This window comes from Catharus ustulatus, chromosome 8 (assembly GCF_009819885.2).
Source record: "Catharus ustulatus isolate bCatUst1 chromosome 8, bCatUst1.pri.v2, whole genome shotgun sequence".
In the NCBI taxonomy this organism is placed as follows: domain Eukaryota; kingdom Metazoa; phylum Chordata; class Aves; order Passeriformes; family Turdidae; genus Catharus; species Catharus ustulatus.
Genome location: NC_046228.1, coordinates 33747840 through 33772769, shown reverse-complemented (window position 1 = coordinate 33772769; position 24930 = coordinate 33747840). Strand labels below are relative to the sequence as shown.

Here is a 24930-nt window from a genome sequence, read left to right as displayed (position 1 = left end):
CCTTGAACCACCAAACACAGCATCCAGAGAGAGCCCAGAACAAGAAAAAGAAACTCAGAAAGGTGAGACGCACACAGAAAGGAGAAGGGGAAAACCCGCGAGCTGCCAAGTGAATTGACTTAGCACAACAAGAGAAAAGGTGAACCAAACTTACCTGGCTCATGTCATTACTGGACTAAGCTAAGAAGAAAATGGACAACTTTTCCCCCCACAATGATTATCCCTTTGTTTATGCACCTACCTGTTGGTTTTTGTTTTTTTTCTTTCCCATCTGTCTGTAGAATTGTTCCCCATCGACATGCTAAGTAGCACTGATGGCCAGAGAGAGGGAGAGAGACTCACTGTTCCTTTTTTCAGAGTTTCTCTTGCAGGAGTGGGAGGGGTGGAAGGGGAGGACCACTGTAAGATCAGAGGCAGGTAAAGCAGGGGGGAGGGGTGGCAGTTTCTGGCACTCACTCGTTGTTGGCACTGGGAGGAGGAAGCCACTGGAAAACCTTGCTGGGAGCTTCCTCTTCTGGTGTTGGGCCCTGCTAGGACACTCTCCTGCTTCAGCTGCCATCTCCAAGCATCCTGGTGGAGCACCAGGCCCAACAGTGCCCCAAGGATCTGTGAGCAGAGTCTCTGTTCCACCCTTCCCATCTGGGACACAGCTGCCATCACCCCCAGCACTCCTGCAGCCGTGTGGGATCGCTGCATCTGCCCCTACCCACCGGGAGCCGGCTGGCACCCACTGCCAGAGGGGATGGGAACTGCACCACAGGGGAAAGTGTCCATAAACAAAAGAACTGTCACTGGATTCCTTCCTGTTTGTTGTTCATTTCATAGTTGGTGTTGTTGTATTGTTTGCCTTGTTAGATATATATATATATAGATATATATATATATATATATATATATGTACACACACTAGTAAAGAGCTGTTATTTCTATCCCCATATCTTTGCCTGAGACCCCGTTATTTCCAAAATTATACTAATTCAGAGGGAGGGATTTATTAGCTCGTTTTCTAGGGAAGGCCCAGTTCTTCCCTAGCACACACCTGTCTTTTCAAACCCGAGCACTGCCCTACCCTGCCTTTCCCCTCACCCTGTTCCCCACAGGCACACCCTCCCTGTTACCCTCTTCCCTAAAAACAATGATTCTGACCCCATCCCTGAACCCTTTAAGTTACAGTTGAAGATCACTTCTTCCTCCCTCTGGATTTTAAGTATTCTTTAATCCCAACAGAGTAACCCATCTGCAGTACCGACCTCCATGAACCAATGAACAGAATGATGCTGCTTCCTCCAGCCAGCACTGCTCAACTTTGGATGCTCCTGCTCCTACCAATGGCATTCAGATGGATTGTCCCTGAGCCCAAACAAAATGTGTGTGTGACCCTGGAAAAATCTCTACAACAGGACAATCTGTGCCTGGCCATGGGTGACCTCAGTGACCCTCCAGCCACGTGCCTGGTGGGAATTTCTGGTGAGAATTCCACTGATGGCAAGAGACCATCCTTTGACAGGTAAAAAACCCAACCCAGTGGATACCTGAGATGAGGGACAAGGATTTTACTGCATGCACCAGAGGAACCCCAAGAATTGGACCTATTGGGGTCCTCCCTGTCCCCCTTCTTTATTCAATTTTACTGTTCAATTTTACATCAGCCTCTCCCACAGTCTGAATACATTCCATCTCTCCTTAGAAACACCTGTGCCAGAGAACACGGCATTGAATGGATCTATCATATCCCTTATCCTGCACCAGCTGCCAGGAAAGTTGAATGGTGCAACAGAGTACTTGGGACTACCCTGAAGGCACCTGGTGGAGGGACATTCAAGGATTGGGAAATGAACTCAGCAAAAGCCACCTGGATGTTCAACACCCAAGGGTCCATCAATGGAGCTGGTCCTGCCCACTCTGAACTCTTGCACACAGTGGATGGAGATAAAGTCCCTGTGGTGCACCTGAAAGGAATTTTAGGAAAGGCTGTTTGGATTGGTCCCATGTCAGGCAAAGACAAACCCATCTGTGGGATTGTCTTTGCTCAAGGACCTGTTTAGACTTGGTGGGTAATGCAGAAAGATGGAGAAACCCATTGTGTACCACAGGGAAACCTAATCTTAAGTGAGAACTGAGTGTAAGGTTTCATTGTGGAGTCTAAAGAGGGCATTGATTTGGGTATGATGCAGATGGTCATAGAATAAGGGGTAGATAATGTCTGGGGTTGCAATACAGGATGAGACCAAAAGTGTGTGTTCTATCACCATCTGTTAAAACCAGGTGGGGCAGTGTTCTTTATCTTTTCCACAACCCATCCTTGCTCCAGGAAGATCTCTTCTGTTAATGGCCATTGAGTCCCACTGCATGACTGATAAAATCACATCATCCCATTGGGAGACGCTCCACACAGGGAGGAGCCAAGCATTTCCTATCCAAGTAAAACCTGAGATTTGGAACATCAGAGCAGCCTTTTCCCACTGGATTCCAGAGGAAAACCAGACCCTTCCACATCATCACTGGACCTTTGGAGGAAAACTGCACCTTCTACAGGAGCACTGCTCCAACTGAATCACATCTGTCACTGCAGGAGGATGCAGCCACCATTTAATGGCACTGCTGCCAACACCCTGACTGACGGGTGTCAGGTTGTATTCTGACTCTGTCAGTGTTCTGGACTTGTTTTTTGTAATTCTGTATTTCTATTTTAATTTTTCCTAGTAAGGAACTCTTATTCCTATTCCCATATCTTTGCCTGAGAGCCCCTTAATTTCAAAATTATAATAATTTGGAGGGAGGGGGTTCACATTTTCCCATTTCAAGAGAGGTTCCTGCCTTTCTTAGCAGACACCAGTCTTTCAAACCAAGACAACTTCTTTAAAGTAATACACGAGGCATCTCTGCTTTTAATTTTGAGAGTATTTGCAGTGAAGGAAGCCTGATAGAATTAATTAGGGAAGACAAGTGCAGTGTGGTTCCATTTCAGCTGATTTCTATTGAAGAATATTTTGAAGTGAACTGAAGTTAATTTTCCCTTATTGTCTGTGTTTAAAGTGGGGCAATCCCCATTCACCTGCAATATTAAGGGTACCAACTGAAAGAAACATCCTTGGCCATTTTTTCAGGGATATCAATTGATTGGGAATCCCAATGTTCTTGTTTAAATAAAACAGGGAATGCTCTGTATGATGCAATTTTATCAGTTTGAAATAAGAGCAAACCCTCAATTGACAGGGAATCTCTGTTGTGCCGCTTTTTTTAGGATTTAAGTTGTTCGAAGCTCCCCCTAATTCCCTAATGTGAGGAATTTACATTGACGGGGAAAAAAAGGCGGCAAAAACAAAATTCGGGAGGCAAGAAGTCAGGGGAAAAGGTCACCAAAATGGGTGGCAAAAGAGGATGGAAGCTAAAAAAAAATAATAAAGAAGGGGCAGTAAAGGCAGCAGAAAAGGGCAGAGGAAAAGGAGGGTGAAAAAAGGGCAGGGAAAATAGGGAAAAAATGGGGCAAAAGAACCCCCCAGGAATAGAAAGGCAGCGAAAAAAGGTGAGGAAGAGAGAAAAATTGAAGATGGCATAATGGTAAAAAGTTGACATTTAAGACGCAGGAAAGCTCTGGAAAGGTGAGGAGAAAAAGGGTGCTAAACATGAGCAGAAAAAGGATAGGAAATATGAGGGGAAACAATGAGAATCCAGAGACACCCACACACAGCTCAGACCCCCCACCCAAATCCCACAGAGCACCCCCACATCCCCCCAAGAGAGCCCCTCCAAACCCCACAGACACCTGGGGCTGGATTCTTACAGGAACACACGGGAACAGCTCCTGCAAACGGGCTGGGAACAACGGGCAGGTGCAGGAATGTGTGCCCGCTGTGCTTCCAGCCTAGGAATCAGCCTGGCTGGGGCCATGCCATGGCAAAGTGTGTCCTGAACAACTGCCAGGGCTCTGGGCTCCAGCTGCAGCTGAGGAGCAAAGGGATCAGTGCAGGCAGGAGAACATGCCATGCTGTGCTACTGCTGGCAAGTGGGGATCTCTGGTGGCAATGGAGCCTCTCCTTCAGCAGCCAACGCTCCCAGATGGGAATGCACAAGGCTACGAGGCTGGGAAGGGAAGAGCAAAGCTGCTCTGAAGGTAAAGCTCAGTTCCTTCAGAGAAATCACCGGGGTCACTGCAGCACTGGCACAGGTAGGAAGCAGAAAAGGAGAGATTTCCAGTGAAGTGTTTGTAGTTTGGTGGGGAAAAGGAGTGCTGATAGCCAATGGCTGCAGGGATGGTAATCTAAATTAGTTCAGAGTAGATTTCTCTTATTTGAATTGGTGAGGGTTATGAACCTCACCTGCAGTTATAAGGCCAAAAAGTTCCAGTTTTGGAATATATTCTAGTTTAATCTGGCTGTGCTCCACGCTGCATACTCACAGCAGCCATATTGAACTCTGATATGATGTGGGAATTTGCTTCTGTCCCTAACCCAAACCCCATCCTTCATGTTTTTTCAGCTTCTTTTTAATATGCTAGGAAATCTTCTGTGTCCCTCTGCAATATTTCCATGGATAAAACCACTGAAGAACACTACCTAAAGCTGTGCACAGGGACCAGTGGGAAAGGATGTTATATCAGCATTTTCTGTCCCTGTGCTGATACTGCTGTCCCTGGGAGGGAGCTGGGAAATCTGTATTTGTGCTCCTGTGATCTTTCTCATGTTTGGCACAGCTGATTCCATCCCCAGATTTTCCCACTGTAATGATGATTCTGGACAATCTCGGAGTGCACCCACTGGCCTTGAAAACACCACTGATGGTTATTAAGAAAGGAAAAGGCAAGTCACACCATTTCCAGGTTGGCAACCCGGCTGTCCCTCGGTGCACCTCTTGTAGTGACCGCAGTCGGTGCCCATTCCTGGTGCGGTTCTTGCATTATTTTATCTTATACCGTTCCCTCGATTTAATTTCCTCCACATTCTCAGCCTTTCCCGTGCCTCTCTTTTTAACCAGCACCGCCACCCCCTGGTCTCTCCTTGCAGCTCTTTCAGTCGTGGGGCAGCGACCACTGCAGGTGCAGCACTCGGAGAACATTTCACACCAGTCTCTCTCTATTCTATTCCCGTCACTCCTCCCAGCCTTTCCCGCTGCTCTTTCAGCCCCTCCGCCGCCCTGACGCTCCCTTGGTGCAGCTCTTTTTGGTGACACTTTGGCAGCAGCCACTGCTGCTGCAGTAGTTTCAGACTATTTTATACCATTCTCTGAATTGGATTCCCTTCCCATTTCCCAGCCTTTCCCGTGACTCTTTTTAACCAGCACCGCCGCTCCGACGGTGGCTCGGCCCTGCTCCATCAGTGACAGCGGGCAGAGGAGAGCCGGCAGTGCAGCTTTTTATTCTGTTTCTTTGATTCTCTCGATGCCATTGCAGCAGCACCCAGCTGTCCCTCGGTGCAGCTCTGTCAGTGCCAAGGGGCTCTGGGCAGCTGAGCCAGGGCAGGGCAGGGCAAGGCACAGCGCAGCGCTGGCGGGGGCGGCGTCCGGCGGGGCTCGGACTCTGCCGGCCTTGGCACTGCAGGCACAGAAATGAATCCCAATTGTCGCCGATATCCAGCACCTGCTATTTCTCCCCTCTTTTCCTGCATGCATTTCAGAGTTTTCCCTTTCCTCCCACAGAGCTGGAAAGCAAAATGCCCGCCTGCCCCGTGCCCATCCCCGCCCCTTTCCACCGCTCCAGCCTTGTCCCTCTTTCTCTCCCGTCACTTTGCACCACTTTCTCCTCCTCCTCTCCCTGCCAGCTCGCAGCAAAGACATTTCACCCCCTGGCACCAGCTGCCTCCTCTCACTCGAGGCACCTGCCCGTGAAGCCGGACCCGCCGTGGGACCGGGTAATGGTGGGATAGGAGTGAATTATGGCAGGGATGGTTGGGCCGGGCTGGGCCTGGCCAGGTGACAGCAAAACCGCTCTGTCCCTCTGCTCCTCAACCTGGGCAGGGAACTGAACACATCAGGAAAGGCTCCAGGTGTCGGGATTTTGGAGGGTTTAAATCTTCTCAGCAGTTTTTAGTTGCTATAAAGTTGTTTCTTGTAAAGGCACAGCAGTCTCAAAAGGCAGGAAGTCCCAACTGTTCAAGTCCATGCTAAAAACTTTCAGCACAGAGTCCCAAACAGAAGTGAAGCCCCCATGAGAAGCAGAAGCAGTTCTGCAGTGCAAGGCCCCGGGAGGGCTGAAGGTGCAGACGCAGCTCCTGTCTGCTCCTGGGTGATGATAACGGCAGTGAGGAGAAAGGAGAGAGAGAGAGAGAGAGAGAGAGAGAGAGAGAGAGAGAGAGAGAGAGAGAGAGAGAGTCTCTCCACATTGCACGGATTCTTATTTACAAATTACCCAGCGAGCTAAAAACACAAATCTGAAGCACTTCTTCTAAAACTCTTAGAATTCCAAATTTTTAATACAAAAGATTACATATAACCCACACATATGGCCTATCTGTTGTATTTGAAAAATGAAAACAATATTCTTAATATGTTTTTATTATGTCTAAAACCATGTTTTTGAGCTCTCACTGAGACTTGTCTTTGAGACTTGTTTTTCTTTTTGAGCTCTCATTAAAAAAACGTTTTAACACTGAATTCTAAGATATTTACATCTTAAAGCATGTTAAAATATATATTATATATACTAATTAAATATAAGAATAATTAATATAATAATAACAACGTACCTCAAATACTTACTTAAAACTGAAGCTTACATCTGTGTTTCATGTATGAGTGGCTTAATACACATTAGTCCATCAAAAGGTTTTAATTCAATCCCTGCACTCTGATCTCTCTCTCTGGAGAATTCAGAGAGGCCTCTGTTTCACACACTCCAAAGAGGGATGGGGGTTACAGTCACATCGTGTCACTGTTTGCCCCTCAGAGAGACAAATCCTTATCCTGCCCCACGGTGGCTCTCCTGCCACAGAGAACAGTAAGATTCTCCGCAACAGAGAGACAGACAGAGAGACCACCCTTCACATTCAGGTGTCTGATGCCTAAAGTGGGATTCCTACTCAGGAAGCAATGTCAGCTGTTCTTCTTCCTCTTCCAAGGACAGTCCAAAAATCTAACCTTCAGTCCAGCTGGTGATGCCTTTCAAGAGCTAAGAGGTGAAGTTGGGACTGCCCAGTGTGGAGAAGCTCCTTTCTCCAGCCCCTGTTACAGGGGAGCTCGGGCCTTGCTGCACCGATACGGCTGCGGATTGGAGCAGCTCTCACTCCTGAATTTATGGTCAGCCAGGTACACACACTCGGAATTGCCAAGGACAGGAACCCTGCAAGGAGGAGCAGAGACAGCGCTGGTTCCCAGGGGAACACGTTGTGCCCCTGTCCCCCCATGCCCTGCCCGGCTCCCCGGCACTCACGAGGAGCTGAAGCTGCTGCCGTCCCCCCACTGCAGGTGCTCGCCCCGTCTGCGCAGCCCGAGCCAGTAATCGACGTTCCCGCGGAGGCGGAAGAACAAATCCTGCCAAGGAGAGAGCAGTGGGAGCTGCCCCGGCCCCTCGGGGGGACACGGCCCCGGGGCTCCTTCCCTGCAAGGCCCCGGCACAGGGCTGCAGCCCCAGCCCCAGCAGCACCGAGCCCGGCCCAGGAGCACCCCCAGGCTCCCCTCAGCCACCCCACAGCGCCCGCAGCCCCTCACTCACCATTTCCTCATCCTTCAGAATGGCCAGGGAGGCCCCGAGCTCGGAGCACCGCTCCTGACCCTGCTCCCAGGTGCCCTGATCCCTGGAGAAGTAGTAGCAGAATCCATTGTATCCAACCCAGCCATGGGGACAGCCCAGAGACAAGAGCGGAGTCGCAGGTGGAACTGGAACCTGTGGTGCTGCAGGGGAAGAGGAGAAGGTCTGAGGATTGCCCTGTGCAGGGAGCAGGGACCCCGCTGTGCCCCGAGGGGCTGGGCCCAGGCTGCTGCCCCTCCCTTACCTGACTGCACAGCCAAGGCCACCGCCAACGCCAGCAGCAGCGACAGGAGCAGGATCAGCACCAAGATGTGCACGGGATGGCAGCTGAACCCCTTGGCTGGAGCAGGAAAGAGCTGCTGGCTGCCAGAAGCACAGGCGGCCCTCGAAGCTGCTCCCCCAGTGCCCGGGGAGCACAGGAGGGAGCTCTCAGCCTGTTTGCTCCTCCCTCAGCTGGCAGCCAGAGAGCCAAGAGCCTGGACACAGGCAGGGACACAGCTGTGGGGACAGCCAGGGACACCGCGCTGGGGACAGGCTGCAGCAGGAGAGCTGCACAGCCTTGGGGGCAGCTGCGGCTGCCGCTTCCAGCCACGGATGGGGCCGAGCGGAGCACGAGGCCTCTTGCACACATCGGGAAACAGCCACACACCTGCCAGCCCTGTCCTTGCCAGCTGACACTGTCCCCTCCCTAGAGGCCACAGGTGTGGCCCTGCACTCACCCGGCAATCTTCTGAGGATGCTTCTGTGTCCATGGCCGGGTGCTGATGTGCCCTGGGGACCCAGGGGCTCCCTCACACTGCCTTCACTGCTGCTGATTCCATTCTCCACATCTTCACTAACTGCACGCTCACAAGTGGCTTCTTGTGTCCCTGGCAATTGTGTCAGCCCGGCTACTGGTCCCTCCTGGAGATGCAGGAGCTCCTTCACAGGCCCATGGATGGAGCAGAATTCACTCTGCTCCAGCTCACAGCCGGCATCTCTCTGCTTGGAACAATCAGCCCCTTGCTCCCGACACTGCAGGACTGCTGGAAAATCCTTTCGGAGATCGGCCTTGGAAGCAGCTACACCCACACGGCGTGGTCCCATTGGAAGGGACACGATGACAGGTCACGGCTGGTCCCAACCCTGTGGGGAAGGGAACCGGGATGAGCCATCGCTGCTGCGGCACCGGCTCGTCCCCAGGGATCCGCGGCGAGGAGGAGACCGCGGGCAGCCGCTCCCTCCCTCCGCCATCTCAGGCCAGGGGGACACGGGGGACCCCGGCCCAAGGAACTCGCCAGAACCGCCCCGTTCCCCTCAGCGCGGCCCCTCCGGCCGCAGCGAGCCCCGGGCTGGGGCACAGCCGAGCGCGGCTCGTACCTGGGCTGGAGCCGCTCCGGGGACAGTCACAGTCACTGTCACTCCGTTCTAGGATCACGCAGTAAACGCCGCCGCTGCCGCCGTTTTTCAAAGCCGAGGTGGGCGGAGCGGCTTTTGCCCTTTTGACCATTCAGCGTGCGGAACAATCTCGTACGAAACAACCAATCGAGAAGTGCTCGTCTTTCGGATCCTCAGCCCCGGTAGAAAGTGTTTCTGGGTGTTCTCGACACGCGCGTCCAGCGGTGCTCGGGGTCTGACGCTCTTTGACCCTTAGCAGCCCCTGAAATGGAGCGCTTGCTCTCAGTTCAAAGCCATGGAACAGCACCATAAAGGTATACTCCTACCTTTTAAACATGAAATAATAGAAAACTCTCCTTTCCCGCCTAGTGAGTGACCAAAAATCTTTAAAAAGGTGTGTTTTCCTTCAACTGAGACCCTTCACATGGTAGGTGAAGGGCTGGCCTACACAGTTCAAACACAAGTACCGAAAATAAGTTTTTCTCCTTCATTTGAAATCCCTTTTCTTCTCGTAATCTCCCTTTCTTTTCTCCTTTTTTTGAGGGAGGTTGTTTAGTGGGGAGTGACTGGGGGCACTTCTCCCTCCTCACTGGTCACACCTGGGGCTGCTGCACCTTGGCAGCTCTCTTGCCGGAGAGCTTCCTCCCAATTCCCTCCCTATGCTGAGACTGATAGTGCCGTAGATTTAATCAGGATATACAGCTCGGTAACCAAGATGGCTTTACAAGAGTAAGCAAAGCTCTGAAGTTTACAAGAAGATTGGATCAAGTCTGGCTGATGGGAAAGAAGATTTAACTAAGTAGAAATGTAAAGTTTGTCTGTGTGATGTTTAACTAAATGACTGTAGTAAAAAATTACTGGCCTTCCCAAAATGGTCTATAAGCACATGTAGCTCCCAGTCCATTTGGATTCTGATCTCCAGTCAGTGTCCCCGTCTCTCTCTCAATCGTCCATAATCGATGCTCCCGTGTCAGGAGAAGGACCGGCCCCCCTGGCGGCGATGGGCGAGCCCCCGGAACTGATCCTGACGGTGACAGAACCGCGTCTGGGCCACAATCACCTGTCCTGCTGTGCCGTGACAGGTGAGCCGGGAACTGAACTGTGGGACAGGACATGTCCGAGGAGAGAGACGGGAATAAAACCATGGCTGCTCTTCTGGGCAAGCACGGCTCCCCCATCCTAAAGCACGACCTGAAGTCACTTTTACCGTGGGTGTCACCCATGTTTCCTGATACCATAACTTGTTCCATTTTCACCATCTGCTACTACGGGACAAAGTCATCTTTTGGCTCTATGACCTGGGTATGAGCCAGAGTTTCAAATGCTTCCTGCATGCCAGGGTGCTCATGGAAGAGAATAAAAAGCAGGGGGCAGTGAGGCTGCCTGTAAAACTACCTCTAAGTGAGACAGCCATAACAATTAATTAAATTAATGGGAAACTCTGATTTCTTGCCTAGTGAGACACCATAAAATTGTAACAAGGTGTGTTTTCCTACAATTAAGACCTTTCGAATTGTATGTGAGGAGGGGTCCTCCCCAGTGCAAACAGAATTACTGATAAGATTTTCTCCTTCATTTAAAATACATTTTCTTCTTGTAACCTCCACTTATTTTTTGTTGGATTTTTTGTTTTGTTTGGGATTTTTTTTTTTGTTTTTTGTTCTTTGTTTTTTGGTTTTTTTTTTGTGGGGGCGGGTGGAACACTGGGGAGTGACTGGCACATCTCCCTTTTCCCTCCCAGGTGTGGGACAGCTGCACGTTGCTTCGGGAAACAGCCACACACCTGCCAGCCCTGTCCTTGCCAGCTGACACTGTCCCCTCCCTAGAGGCCACAGGTGTGGCCCTGCACTCACCCGGCAATCTTCTGAGGATGCTTCTGTGTCCATGGCCGCTTGCTGATGTGCCCTGGGGAACCAGGGACTCCTCACACTGCCTTCACTGCTGCACATTCCATTGTCCACATCTTCACTCACTGCACGCTCACAAATGGCTTCTTGTGCCCCTGGCAAGTGTGCCAGCCCGGCTGCTGGTCCCTCCTGGAGATGCAGGAGCTCCTTCAGACGCCGATGAATGGAGCCTAATTCACTCTGCTCCACCTCACAGCCGGCATTTCTCCTCGGAACAATCAACCCCTTGCTCCCGACAAACCAGAAGTGGGGGAGAAGCCTGTGAGAGATCTGCCATGGAAACAGCTTTACGCCGGCAGGGATGGCCCATTGGAAGGGACATGATGACAGGTCCCAGCTGGTCCCGGTCCTGCGGGACACCGAGGCTCAGGAAGGCGCTGCCAGCTCAGTCCCGCGCTGTCCCCGCTGTCCGGACGCTGCGGCAGCACCTGCGGACACAAGCGCAGCCTGCGGGAGCTCTCCGGTGCCCGCAGCCCCGGCCCCTCGGGCTCTGCAGCCGCTGCAGCCCAGCTCCGTGCCGGGACAGGCGCTGACACCGCCTGGGAGCTGCCGCATGCGGGGACAGGACAGCTGCGCCTCGGAGTCCGCCTGCCCAGGAGAAAGAAGCAGCAGCCCCGGGCTGCTCAGCATTGTCCCCCGCATTCCCTGCCCCGCCGCCTCGGAGCCCGGCGACACCGAGCGCTGCCACAGCCGAGGGCGGCTCGTACCTGGGCGTCAACCAAGATAACGGAAGGCGGTAGGAAAAGTATCGGGAGCGGATACTTTTGTCCAATGAGCGAGGCAGAGTTGGGTGGTAGAGTGACGTCGCTCCTTTTCCCAAAGAACCGGGAAGAAATAGCGCCCAATGCCAGACAAGTCATGAGGGAGGATCACAGGGGTAATTTCTCCCTCCTCTCTGCTCACCCCAGTTCCTGCTGCACACTGCCCAGTGCTGGGCAGTTCCCTCCCAGTTCCCTCCCAGTATCCCTCTGCCTGCCAAGCACCGGCACGGATGGGGAGAGCACTGCCAAGGAACTGAGAGCGCTGCACCTTCCCAGTGCTCCTCATCCCCCTCCCAGTGCTCCTTCTTCTTCACTGCCGCTGCTTCCACTCGCCCTTCCAGTTCCCTCCTAGCATTCCCTGTGCTCCCAGTTCCCTCCCAGTGTTCCCAGCATCTCTTCCAGCGCTCCCACCGACGGCAAAACCCTGTGGGCACTGCTTGGTCTGGTCTTGAAGAGACAAGACTTGAGCTGTTCCCAGAGAAAACCCGGCTTGGGAAAAGCTTTCCCTGCAGAGAGCTCCTGCAGGAAGGGCTCTCCCCCTCTTCTGACCGCAGAGGGAGCTCAGTCTCCAGTGTTAACGCCAAACCCTTCCAGCTCCAAGGCCGACTGCCAGAAATGTCATTGGCCCCACTCCCAGCACAAGACTCAGACCTCACACGTCTGAGGGGGGCAGTGCAGATTCAATAATTAATGCTCCTGGGTGCTGTTTTCTCTCTAGACTACAAACAATCACGGAGGATCAAAACCCTGAACGAGGATGGATTGCTCATGCTGGCTCAAGAAGAGAAGGAGAAATGTGACAGGAATATTCTTCATCATTCTGCCCAGGCTTTGTCAAACACTGCAGCTCCTGCACTTTGGGAAAGAACAAGTTGCTTATGAGAAGTGACTTTGATGTCAGTGAGCATGTTATTATGGATCAATCTCACACTGGAAAACAGTCTTCATACCCCACTGCTCTTTGCATCACCCAAAGAGTTCAGAGGCTGCTGCCCAGCGAGCTCCTGAGTTGTGTCTTCCTTGTCAATCTTATCAGCCCCTTGTTCAACTGTAAAAACGTCAATAAAATGCATTGATTGGGCATTGGCCCAGTGCCTCAGGACTTGCAGGTCTCTTCCAAAGAAAGGAAAAAAAGAGTGTTTCTCCCAAACCACATAGTTCAAAAGTTCATGTTATCTGCATATATTTTTGAAAGGAAAAGATAAAGAATAAAATATAAATTTCTGTGTCAGTGGTGCTCCAGTCTGCTTCTTTTCTTTTCACTTGTAGCATCTCTAAGAAAACTTAAAAAACAACAAAAAACTTATTAAATTTTACCTGAATGAGAAGCAATCTGACTGCAGGCTTGTGGCACTCCACTGCCTGAGTTCCAGTCAGGGAGCTCATCCCCTCCGTGGTTACCAGCCAGATCCCAAAGTCCTGAGCATCAGCTTTTGGCTTTTTTTCAATTTATTTGTAAGAAAATTTGCTGGGGAGGGCCATGCTGAAGGTACACCCCTGGGATTTCATCTGTACAGCTCTAAGCTCAACTCCTGTCTTTTCCTCCAGTTCCTGGGTTTGGCTCATGCATTTCTTGAGGGGATGGCCCTGCACTGATCAGAGCATGTCTCGAGCATCACATAAACAGCTTCTCTCAGGGTACATCTGTCCTAAATGGACCCAAAATCTCCCAAAGTCATTCAAGTGCCTTAATGTCACTCACTCAGTATGACTTTTGGATAAACCTGGTTTAATACACTCCATTTCTAAACACACAGTGGATAACGCTCCTCACTCCCTGCCAGGGTTATTCTTGGACCCTTGGAGAAAGGCTTGAAAGCAGCACAGAGCTTGTCAAGCACCAACAACTCAATCAAAACTTCCAATCCACAGCATGGGCAGAGCCTGAGTTGAAAACCTATCTTAAAGCAGAATTCAAAAGCAGTTCCATTGCCCATTGACTGGATGAGAAAGGTTTCCTCAGCAGTTGTTGAGATGACAAAGTAAGGGAGAGGACGGAGCATGGAGTGGGGGAAAGAAGGGGGAAACCTTCATTTGCACTGGGGGTTTGTAACCATCACGGTCACATCTCAAGGACTTGTAGAAACCATTGCAATCTCCAGAAAGGAAAAGCTTCCTGGGTATTTTTCATTTCAGCAAGAGGCTAAGGAAGCCCTGAGCAGCAGGAGATTGGGAGAACTGCAATGCTGGTTTCTTGAGCAAAGGGAGCAGGGTGTGCTCCTCAAAGGCACCCCTTCACCCCCAGCACCCAGAAGGTGGAAAAACAAGGACACAAGAAAGCCTTAAGTGGGGAATGGATTATCAGGGGTTTTGTTAGGAAAGAACCAGGTCTGGGAAACAGGACCTGGAAGGTGAGAGAGGAAGGAGATAGGGAGGCAGCTGAGGCCTTTCCAAGTTGAAAAAGGAAAGGGAGAAGCCTAGCAGGGAGAGAATAGGAAATGATGCAAGCAGGGATGCAAGAAAACAAGCTAAGAAGGGAGAGAGATGGAAACGAGCCAAACAGGCAGAGAAAGAAAGAAAAGGCTGGGACTAAATTCTAACTTGGCTCCGTTTAAGGGTAATAGGAGGAAATTGCAAAAAGAGGAGACTTCTTCATAGCAGCCAAGTGCTGAGACAAACTCACTCTAGAAAATGAGAAATGTCTGTCAGCAGCAGCTCTTCCAAGATTTCTCATGCATTCACTGCATGCATTCATCATGACTAAGCCCAGCTTTATCCAAAAATAGCACTGAAATATAATTGTGCATTAACACACACCCTGCAAGAGGGGGCTCACGAGTCTCTCCACGGGGCTGGTGGGGAGCCGCTCCTTTTATGTATTTCACAACAGCTTCAGCCCTGATGTTTTCCACCACAAAATCCATAGCTATGTGCTTACATAGGAAATTCCTCAGCAACTACCTAAAATAACAGGTGGGGAACGGGGCATTTCTGCCTTATATACACAGCCTAGGTGAACTGGTTTAAAAAAAAAAATTATATATATATATATACAGACACATATGCATGTCTGATCCAAAAGCAGACCTGTAAATATATGTTTATATAGTTCCAAATGTTTCTAACCCCAAAATTAACCGAACAGAATTGATTTTGTTTTTAAATTATTTGGTTTTGAACCAGTTAACACAAGCACCAGTCACATACTTTCCTTGCTCACAGGGCAGGTGATTGGCTGCTTAGCAGGAACAGAAATCTCCTAAGGCATTTGTCTTGTAGGAAAACCAGGATGTCTGCACAGCCTTGCTCCCCTTATCTCACAACATTTACGTGATGAGTTCTAAGGGCAGACCTCAAGTGCTCAAAACACCTCCCCAGTTAAAACCATTGCACAGTGAAGAGTCACAGAACACATCCTGCCACCTCAGAGCCATGTGCCAGGGGAAGCAGGAGGAAGAGGAGGATGTTTTGGGAATAGGAACAGCTCCTTGGACAATCCCCAGTGACACACAGCACACGGAGATGAGGTGGGGTGGCTCAGCGCTGGTAGTACAGCCCTCACCAAGAGGGTCTCTCTAGAAGGATTTGAGGCTGGGTCCTCACAAAAATCTCCATCAACACTCTCCAGGGCAGCAAGGGCACAGAGAAGCCTCGAATCCGTATCGACGGACCACAAGTACAGTGAACAGTAGCTCACTCTTTAGAATAAACTGAACCCTTAACTTTGTAATTCTCTGTATGCAAGGATCAGTCTTACAGACCCACTAACCTCACCAAGTTACTTGTGCAAAACTCATAGTTTTAGCCTTCAGTATTTATATCCCATTACTTTTCTTAGGCAAAATTAAAATCTATTGTACAAGCATTCTTAAAAAAGCTGCAGCAGTTGAATTCCTACGGTAAATGCATGTTGCTACTATCTCAATCCAGTTGTTTACTTGCATGTTTAACTGCTGTATGAAAAATTTTCAGTAATTTTTGTACTGAGCAACTCAAAATGAATTAAGAATCTCTTCAGGTTATGTACTGTTAATTTCAGTTAGGATTAAGTATTAGACTAGGCAGAGTTAAATTTAAGTGTTATTAAATTTAAGTTCTATTTTTTCAAGTTCTGTTAAGTTCCATTAAAATCAATTCAGCAATGGTAACTTGAAGTTCTCTCAGGTGTACCTCTTAGGTGTACTTGTACCTCTAAGTAATGTTAAGTTTCAGTGAAATTAATTTTAAGTTCTGTTAAAATATGTTTGATTTATAAGATGCAATTCTTTTGATATAGAGATGAGGAATGTGAAGTTTGCACTGTGCTAACTTCTGTTAAAATCTGTTCATTTAAACTATAAGATGCAGTTATTTTATTGTAGAGATAAGCCAGAACCAATTAGTTCAGCTCTTTAGAACTTTCTTTTTTACTTTTTTATTTTGTTTTAATGTCATCTATGCATAAATGTCTAAGAAAATATTACCACAATTTTTTAAGACAGTTACTACTGATATATTAATGTCCTGGTTTAGGGCAAACTTGGGAGAAAACCTCCCCCAACCATTTTGGGAAGAAATTTCATCAGAAAGAAGGGTTAAAAATCTGTTTATTCAACAGGAAAACCACTACCCGGAATAAAAAAAAAAAAAAAAAACAAAACAGTACGAAAATGAAACCTCTTGCCACTCTGAAGTGATAACAAATTCAGGAAGTCTCTCTCCTGTGGGGGTAGCTCGGCTCAGTCTGTTCTCAGTCTCTCCAGCTCTGGAAAATGCCGCTGCCCAGCCCAGGCCCTGCTGGCCACAGCTCCAAGTTCCTGGTGCTCCCCCGGGTTCCCAGTCCAGAGCAGCTTCAAATAATTCCAGGGGGAAAAAAGGAAAAAACTGTCCAGGGAACTTCTCTGTTTCAGTCAGTCAAAAACTGAATAAAGCAGAGGAGAGTTCTCTCCCTCCACCACAGCAACACAGTCCAGGAGAGGAAGCGATGGAACTTCTATCTCTGTGTTTGAAACAACCCCCTCAGACATTCCACCGCTTCTCCTTCCCCCCGCTTCACTCTCAAATCCAGCCTTACAGACAAATGGGGATACAATTGAACAGCACAAAGTCACCCCAGGACAGAGCTATAAGCTTCAGTCTCCCCTTGCATTACTGTGGAAAAAGCACGGCTACAGCTGGCTCTGCAGCACCTAAAGCCTTTCTCACAGCGTTCCTGACATCTCCTGAGACAGCTCTGGGCAGCACTGCCTGATCCTGGCGCTTGTCATACGGGGAATCCCCAGCGAGCTGAGCAATTGTGAGCTGAGCACTGGCACTGCCAGCACAACTTTCTCTGAGTCTGGTCAGACGCTTTCTCCACTCCAAGTGCCACAAGAGAAATTGAGAATTGGTTAAAATCAGGGAAGGCACATTATGACAATCTGTGGGAGTGAGATCATAGGAATTAAAAATACTTTTTATCCTGTTATCAAAATAAGAAGAAGCCAGGCCATTCTCCTTTATAGCTTGTCTGAGTTCTTTGATGTCATGATGAGAGAGGGCCTCCTATTGTGGATTACGATCGTTTCTACCACATTCACAGGCACAGCAAGAAATTGCCCCTTGGAGGAATCAAAACCTTTATCTGGCTCAAGATTCCATCTAATTTCTGAGAAATTAGATAGATGCAATGGAGTGTTTTTGCTTTCACTTTTAGAATCAGTTTTAGGCAGGGCAGCATTTCCATTTGCTCTCACTCCCGGCTCTACTGTTTGAACAATGATCCCAGGCTGTGTCCCAGGTTTGGCACTGGCTGGCACACGTGGAACTGCTCTGGAATTCTGCTCCTGAAATTTTGACCTGCCAAACCCTGGGCAGTCTCCCTTGTGTCTGACAAGGAGCAATCAGTGTCGGATTTTTAAGACTGACCCATTGTTACACCAATGAGAAAGTTTATGCATCTTTGTGAAACACACATGTAAAAACAAAAATGCCTGGACAATCTCTCTGTCATTCCCAGCCTCTCCAAAGATAACTGGCCTGGCTGGGCCGGGGCAGGGGGGGTCGGGCCAGTCCTGCCTGCCCTGGCCCCTGGGCCGGGGAGGGCAAGGCTGAGCCGTTTCCATCCTGACTGGAATGCAGCCAAGGAATTCATCAGCGCTTGCTGGCTGAACTCTTACAGTCCTAGCCCAGCTTTGCGTGACCTTAAAAGGCTCTGTATCATAAAATAACTCCCAGCCTCAGCCTGGAAGGAATCCAGAGGAGAAAGAGAGGAGAAATATCCAGTGCCTGCGACAAGTATTCACACTTTCAGTATTAAGAATACACGAAGGTGGGAAAAAAAAAAAAAAAAAAAAAAAAAAAAAAGAGCCAAGTCCCAAATAAGGAAAATAGCATAGTAAATGCATAGTCATAAACGGAAATTTTTTTTCATTTTTTTCTTTCTTTTTTTTTTTTTCATGCTAGAAAAAAAAGCCCGGGAGTGAATATAAGTGTTCTGACTGCAAATATGAGCAATATGAGCAGAGGCATTAGTGTTAAATGAAGCAGATGTTAAAACTGCTGTGATGCCCTTAAATTAAACAGTCAGAAAATCCGTACTGTTCCCCAGGGACGAAGAAAAAAACCAACTCCATTCTCAAAAATAAAGTAAGCTTTTGTTTAAAAGGTTTTAATCCTTAAAGTGTGCCTCATCAATTAATATAGTCCTCGAAATTAATTATAGAAAAAATCTGTTAATCTGAAAAAAAAGGTTTTTACATAGTGCTCAGATTTCCATTCTCCCGAGCAGCTAATCACTGTGACATCAAAGCCACAAAAAAACTGTTTCTTGTAAAAAAAATCTCCATAAACAAAAAACCAAAAAAATTCTCCTCGCTCAAATAAATTAGTAAAAAACCTATTTTAAAGATAATAAACTAATTGAGATGCTTTTTGTGCATGTTCAGTGTGACAAAAAAGGAAGTGTGTAAGTAGAAGAAAAGTGGTCTTAAGTTTTATCCTGAATTAATTTTCTTATAGTTTCTAATAATTAAGATTTTCTTAATACCATTTAAAGTTGAGCCTGTTTTTGTCTGCCTCCTAATCCTATATCACAACAAGAAAATTTCAAATTGGTAAACAAAACCATTACATTAATTAGAATTTCTGCCCAGTTGAGAACTAAAACCAAAGCAGGAATATAGGCTGAAATATTGTGAGGCAGTAAGGCAGGAGGAGAGAAGCTGTGCTGAGGGAGAAAAGGAGCAGGGTACTCAGTTTGAATTAGGCAATAATTCTGGGATGGGGAGAGTTTTGGGGATTCGTTTTGGGCTCCAGGGGAAAGCACGGGTGGGGTCGACTGTTGAAAAATGTTCATGATCATTGGACAAGCAGCAATAATTTTAACCACGCTCTGATCCCGTTCAAAAGTGAATGGATCATAAAGTTTCCTGTGGCCAACATCCCAAAAAAGAGAATGTGAAGACAGAGTTAAAGTCTGTGCTCGAATAGTTCATATTGACCCACGTTAAAAGGTCTTTCAATTCATCATCCTGAATATTAATATGAGGTTCAGCAGTAATAATTGTCTTTAGCCAGTGATAAATGTCTCATTTCTCAACAGACAAATCTTGTCCCGTGATTTCTTTTCCCCAGAGCTCACCTTGATTCTCCACAAGGCTTCTTCCTCGGCTCCATCCTGGGGTGTCCAGCAGGCAGGAGGAGACGAGAATAGGATCCATTTCTAATCCAAAAGGATTATTCCACAGATGTCCCTTTTAACTGTCTGGGGATTCCAACAGTTGTTCCATAAAACCAAACAGGGCACCACACGGGGCACCATCACTGTGGGGTTTTTCTGGGATATTTTTTCTCTTACCTTATATTTACCTATATCTATGTACACAAACAACAGGAGGGGAATGCTGGAGCAGCTGTCTCGGAGCTTTATTCCATCACAATCATCAGCCTCATTCTACAGAACCAAGCAAGGGAGATGGAACAGCTCCAGCTGCCTGCACAGCAGAACAAGTTCTCTCTGTGAAAAAGTCTTTTAACAACTTTCTAGGAAATAGCATGATATTAAAAGGTGACAAACATTTGCTCAGGCCGATTAATAAAGTTGTACTAGGTACTTTGCACTGAACAATGCTTGCCTCTAATAGCTTCAAGCACTGGATAAACCTTCATTATTAAGCTCACATATTTCTACTCTCTTGCTGAACATATTCTCCTGAGGCCTATCTCTACACAGCACTGTTGTTTCTTGTCCTTGCACCTTCAGCATTCTTGCACTTCTGCATCTTGAAATTTGCTTTCATGCAGTTTTCTGAGAGTTCGGTACCTTTTCTATTTCCCACAGTGCCCCGCAGGGTTTTGCCGTGGGTGGGAGTGCTGGAAGAGATGCTGGGAACACTGGGAGGCAACTGAGAGCACAGGGAATGCAACCCCAGGTGTGACCCGTGGGCAGGGAGAAGTGCTCCCAATCTCTCCCCAGTGCACCTCACCCAAAAAAAACCCCTAAGCAAAAAACAACAAATGAAAAACAAAAACAAAAAAACCAACAATAACAACAAAAAAACCCCCCCAAAACCCCAAAAACCCCAAAACGGAAAATCTGGAGGGTTACAAAAAAAAAGGGACTTAAAACAAAAGAGGAAAACATCTTTTCAGTAACCGTGTAACCGTGTTTGAACTGGGGAGAGGCCCCTCCATCTACGATTTGTAGAGTCTCACTTGAAGGAAAATACACATTTGTAATGATTTTTGGTGTCTCGCCAGTTGAGAAACCAGGGTTTTCCACTCATTTTATGTTTAAATGCTGGTGGAATGCCTTTATGGTGCTGTTCTATGGGTTTGAATTGAGGGAAAGCGCTCCGTTTTACTGATATTAAAGGTCAAATGCAGGCCGACTCCGAGCACGGCGGGAAGAACTGCACCGTTGTGCTCCGTCTTGCGCTTCACCAGGCCTGCTACTGCAGATCGCACGCTGAGAACGGCCGGAAGCAGCTACCGGGTATGCTGCGGTTGCTATTTCCTTCTGCATCCTGACCACACCTGCGAGGAAGGGAGTAAACAAGCGGCTGAGCCCCCGCTCCGCCCCTGCGCCTCGCTGTTCAGTCAAAACTACCAAAAGTGGCTGCGGTCCGCACCCGCCAGGGGATTTTCAGAGACGCGGTGAGACTCTGCTTGTCACGGTACGGCCGGGACGGCTTCTCTCTCTGGAACCTGTCGGTACCGGGCTGGACACGCAGCAGCGCTCGGAGCGGCTCCAGCCCAGGTACGAGCCGCGCTCGGCTGTGCCCCAGCCCGGGGCTCGCTGCGGCCGGAGGGGCCGCGCTGAGGGGAACGGGGCGGTTCTGGCGAGTTCCTTGGGCCGGGGTCCCCCGTGTGCCCCTGGCCTGAGATGGCGGAGGGAGGGAGCGGCTGCCCGCGGTCTCCTCCTCGCCGCGGATCCCTGGGGACGAGCCGGTGCCGCAGCAGCGCTGGCTCATCCCGGCTGCTCTCGGTAGCCCGGAGGTGGCTGCTCCGTGCCCGCCACAGTTTCCGGGCTCGGTGCCGCTGCTCAGGCGGGAGGTGTCCCTGCCCGGCTCAGGGCTGCCACGGGATGAACTTGAACGCGCCTCAGAGCCCAAAGCACTGCAGGCGCCGAGTGGAGGCACAAAGCGCCTGCACGTACCTGGAGCGCACAGCAGGCTGCGCTTGTGTCCGCAGGTGCTGCCGCAGCGTCCGGACAGCGGGGACAGCGCGGGACTGAGCTGGCAGCGCCTTCCTGAGCCTCGGTGTCGCGCAGGGCCGGGACCAGTCGGGACCTGTCATCATGTCCCTTCCAATGGGCCATCCCCGTGGGTGTGCAGCTGTTCCCGAGGCCGATCTCTGAAAGGATTCTCAAGCATTCCTGATGTGTCCAGAGCAAGGGGCTGATTGTTCCGAGCAGAGAGATATCGGCTGTGAGCTGGAGCAGAGTGAATTCTGCCCCATCCCTGGGCCTGTGAAGGAGCTCCTGCATCTCCTGAAGGGACCAGCAGCCGGGCTGACACACTTGCCAGCGGCACAAGAAAGCACTTGTCATAAGCAGAGGGGCACCACTTGTGAGCGTGCAGTGAGTGAAGATGTGGACAATGGAATCTGCAGCAGTGAAGGCAGTGTGAGGGAGCCCCTGGATCCCCAGGGCACATCAGCACCCGGCCATGGACACAGAAGCATCCTCAGAAGATTGCCGGGTGAGTGCAGGGCCACACCTGTGGCCTCTAGGGAGGGGACAGTGTCAGCTGGCAAGGACAGGGCTGGCAGGTGTGTGGCTGTTTCCCGATGTGTGCAAGAGGCCTCGTGCTCCGCTCGGCCCCATCCGTGGCTGGAAGCGGCAGCCGCAGCTGCCCCCAAGGCTGTGCAGCTCTCCTGCTGCAGCCTGTCCCCAGCGCGGTGTCCCTGGCTGTCCCCACAGCTGTGTCCCTGCCTGTGTCCAGGCTCTTGGCTCTCTGGCTGCCAGCTGAGGGAGGAGCAAACAGGCTGAGAGCTCCCTCCTGTGCTCCCCGGGCACTGGGGGAGCAGCTTCGAGGGCCGCCTGTGCTTCTGGCAGCCAGCAGCTCTTTCCTGCTCCAGCCAAGGGGTTCAGCTGCCATCCCGTGCACATCTTGGTGCTGATCCTGCTCCTGTCGCTGCTGCTGGCGTTGGCGGTGGCCTTGGCTGTGCAGTCAGGTAAGGGAGGGGCAGCAGCCTGGGCCCAGCCCCTCGGGGCACAGCGGGGTCCCTGCTCCCTGCACAGGGCAATCCTCAGACCTTCTCCTCTTCCCCTGCAGCACCACAGGTTCCAGTTCCACCTGCGACTCCGCTCTTGTCTCTGGGCTGTCCCCATGGCTGGGTTGGATACAATGGATTCTGCTACTACTTCTCCAGGGATCAGGGCACCTGGGATCAGGGTCAGGAGCGGTGCTCCGAGCTCGGGGCCTCCCTGGCCATTCTGAAGGATGAGGAAATGGTGAGTGAGGGGCTGCGGGCGCTGTGGGGTGGCTGAGGGGAGCCTGGGGGTGCTCCTGGGCCGGGCTCGGTGCTGCTGGGGCTGGGGCTGCAGCCCTGTGCCGGGGCCTTGCAGGGAAGGAGCCCCGGGGCCGTGTCCCCCCGAGGGGCCGGGGCAGCTCCCACTGCTCTCTCCTTGGCAGGATTTGTTCTTCCGCCTCCGCGGGAACGTCGATTACTGGCTCGGGCTGCGCAGATGGGGCGAGCACCTGCAGTGGGGGGACGGCAGCAGCTTCAGCTCCTCGTGAGTGCCGGGGAGCCGGGCAGGGCATGGGGGGACAGGGGCACAACGTGTTCCCCTGGGAACCAGCGCTGTCTCTGCTCCTCCTTGCAGGGTTCCTGTCCTTGGCAATGCCGAGTGTGTGTGCCTGGCTGACGATAAATTCAGGAGTGAGAGCTGCTGGAATCAGCATCGGTATCTGTGCAGCAAGGCCCGAGCTCCCCTGTAACAGGGGCTGGAGAAAGGAGCTTCTCCACGCTGGGCAGTCCCAGCTTCACCTGTGAGCCCGGCACAGGGCTGTCCTTTCTCAGCTGCACCCTGTGCCTTGCACTTGCTCTCAGGGTCACCTCAGTGCCTGTTCATCCCCAGTGCCAGCGCTGGGCTGGCTGTTCAAAGGAAAAGTCTCTGCAATCCATGCTGCCAGCCACGCTAGCTGGAGTGAGGGGATTGCCCTCATTGCACAGCAAGCTGGAATGGGAAATCCAAATGGCCCTGGGCTGTTGGAAATCATCCCCAAGTGACTGAAAGTGAGACTTTGGATCTGTCCTTGGGAGAGGAACAGGTGACATGTGCTGAGGACGAGTCCCACTTTTGATATCAGGCACCCGACTGTGGAGAATGGTTTGTCTGTCTGTCTGTCGCAAAGGATCTGGCTCTCCTTCTGAGGCAGGAGTCCCAGGCTGGAGCAGTACAATAATTTTTCTCCCTGAGGGAGAGGTAGTGATGTGATGTGACTGTAACCCTCATAACTCTGTGCCACTGTGTGGGGAGGAAGGAGGGAGGGAATTGGGAATAAGTTGAAGCCGTGGAAGGGGAGAACAGTGTGGGGAATGTGCATTATTAGGACTTTGCTTGCTTCTCATTCCTTTGCTCCTATTTGATTTGATTTGCTTAATAATAAATTCAATTAATTTCCCCCGTCCAGACTGTTATGCCCATGATGGTGATACATCTCTCGCTGCATTTACTGAGACCCTCGCGTCCTTTCCCAATGTGTTCAGTTCCCTGCCCAGGGTGAGGAGCAGAGGGACAGAGCGGTTTTGCTGGCACCGGGCACCTGGCCAGGCCCAGCCCAGCCCAACCATCCCTGCCATAATTCACTCCTATTCCACCATTACCCGGTCCCACGGCGGGTCCGGTTTTATGGGCAGGTGCCTCGAGTGAGAGGAGACAGCTGGTGCCAGGGGGTGAAATGTCTTTGCTGCGAGCTGGCAGGGAGAGGAGGAGGAGAAAGTGGTGCAAAGTGACGGGAGAGAAAGAGGGACAAGGCTGGAGCGGTGCAAAGGGGCAGGGATGGGCATGGGGCAGGCGGGCATTTTGCTTTCCAGCTCTGTGGGAGGGAAGGGAAAACTGTGAAATGCATGCAGGAAAAGAGGGGAGAAATAGCAGGTGCTGGATATGGCCGACAATTGGGATTCATTTCTGTGCCTGCAGTGCCAAGGCCGGCAGAGTCCGAGCCCCGCCGGACGCCGCCCCCGCCAGCGCTGCGCTGTGCCTTGCCCTGCCCTGCCCTGGCTCAGCTGCCCAGAGCCCCTTGGCACTGACAGAGCTGCACCGAGGGACAGCTGGGTGCTGCTGCAATGGCATCGAGAGAATCAAAGAAACAGAATAAAAAGCTGCACTGCCGGCTCTCCTCTGCCCGCTGTCACTGATGGAGCAGGGCCGAGCCACCGTCGGAGCAGCGGTGCTGGTTAAAAAGAGTCACGGGAAAGGCTGGGAAATGGGAAGGGAATCCAATTCAGAGAATGGTATAAAATAGTCTGAAACTACTGCAGCAGCAGTGGCTGCTGCCAAAGTGTCACCAAAAAGAGCTGCACCAAGGGAGCGTCAGGGCGGCGGAGGGGCTGAAAGAGCAGCGGGAAAGGCTGGGAGGAGTGACGGGAATAGAATAGAGAGAGACTGGTGTGAAATGTTCTCCGAGTGCTGCACCTGCAGTGGTCGCTGCCCCACGACTGAAAGAGCTGCAAGGAGAGACCAGGGGGTGGCGGTGCTGGTTAAAAAGAGAGGCACGGGAAAGGCTAGGAAATGAGAAGGGTATCAAATTCAGAGAATGGTGTAAGATAAAATAATGAAAGCACCGCACCAGGAATG

At 50.6% G+C, this 24930-nt stretch overlaps 2 protein-coding genes across 2 annotated transcripts in view; one reads left to right on the top strand and one right to left on the bottom strand.

Moving 5' to 3' along the window:
• Positions 1-23693, top strand: part of LOC116999273 (C-type lectin domain family 2 member H-like) — a 35100-nt gene extending 11407 nt beyond the window's left edge. Inside the window, exons 2-6 of the mRNA XM_033065772.2 lie at positions 21318-21826; positions 22206-22301; positions 22403-22581; positions 22763-22863; positions 22954-23693. Of these exons, the coding sequence (XP_032921663.1) occupies positions 21505-21826; positions 22206-22301; positions 22403-22581; positions 22763-22863; positions 22954-23068 (813 nt within the window). The 5' untranslated portion in view covers positions 21318-21504 and the 3' untranslated portion in view covers positions 23069-23693. The remainder of the gene's footprint in view (positions 1-21317; positions 21827-22205; positions 22302-22402; positions 22582-22762; positions 22864-22953) is intronic.
• LOC116999766 (C-type lectin domain family 2 member H-like) lies at positions 6725-9170 on the bottom strand. The gene is made up of 6 exons (XM_033066741.1): positions 9041-9170; positions 8401-8742; positions 7926-8021; positions 7646-7824; positions 7364-7464; positions 6725-7273 (listed from the first exon to the last, which is right to left on the bottom strand). Exons 1-6 carry the CDS (start codon positions 9168-9170, stop codon positions 7159-7161), a joined length of 963 nt encoding a protein of 320 aa, XP_032922632.1. The 3' UTR covers positions 6725-7158.
• Positions 23694-24930: the final 1237 nt, after the last annotated feature.

What these genes read in the sequence shown, in the direction of transcription:
- LOC116999766 (XM_033066741.1), bottom strand. Translation starts at nt 9,170, where the DNA reads ATGGTCAAAAGGGCAAAAGCCGCTCCGCCCACCTCGGCTTTGAAAAAC. An exon ending in CCGGAGCGGCTCCAGCCCAG is followed by an intron (nt 8,743 to 9,040) that starts GTACGAGCCGCG and finishes GTGTGGGTGTAG; the next exon opens with CTGCTTCCAAGGCCGATCTC. An exon ending in GGCCTTGGCTGTGCAGTCAG is followed by an intron (nt 7,825 to 7,925) that starts GTAAGGGAGGGG and finishes CTTCCCCTGCAG; the next exon opens with CACCACAGGTTCCAGTTCCA.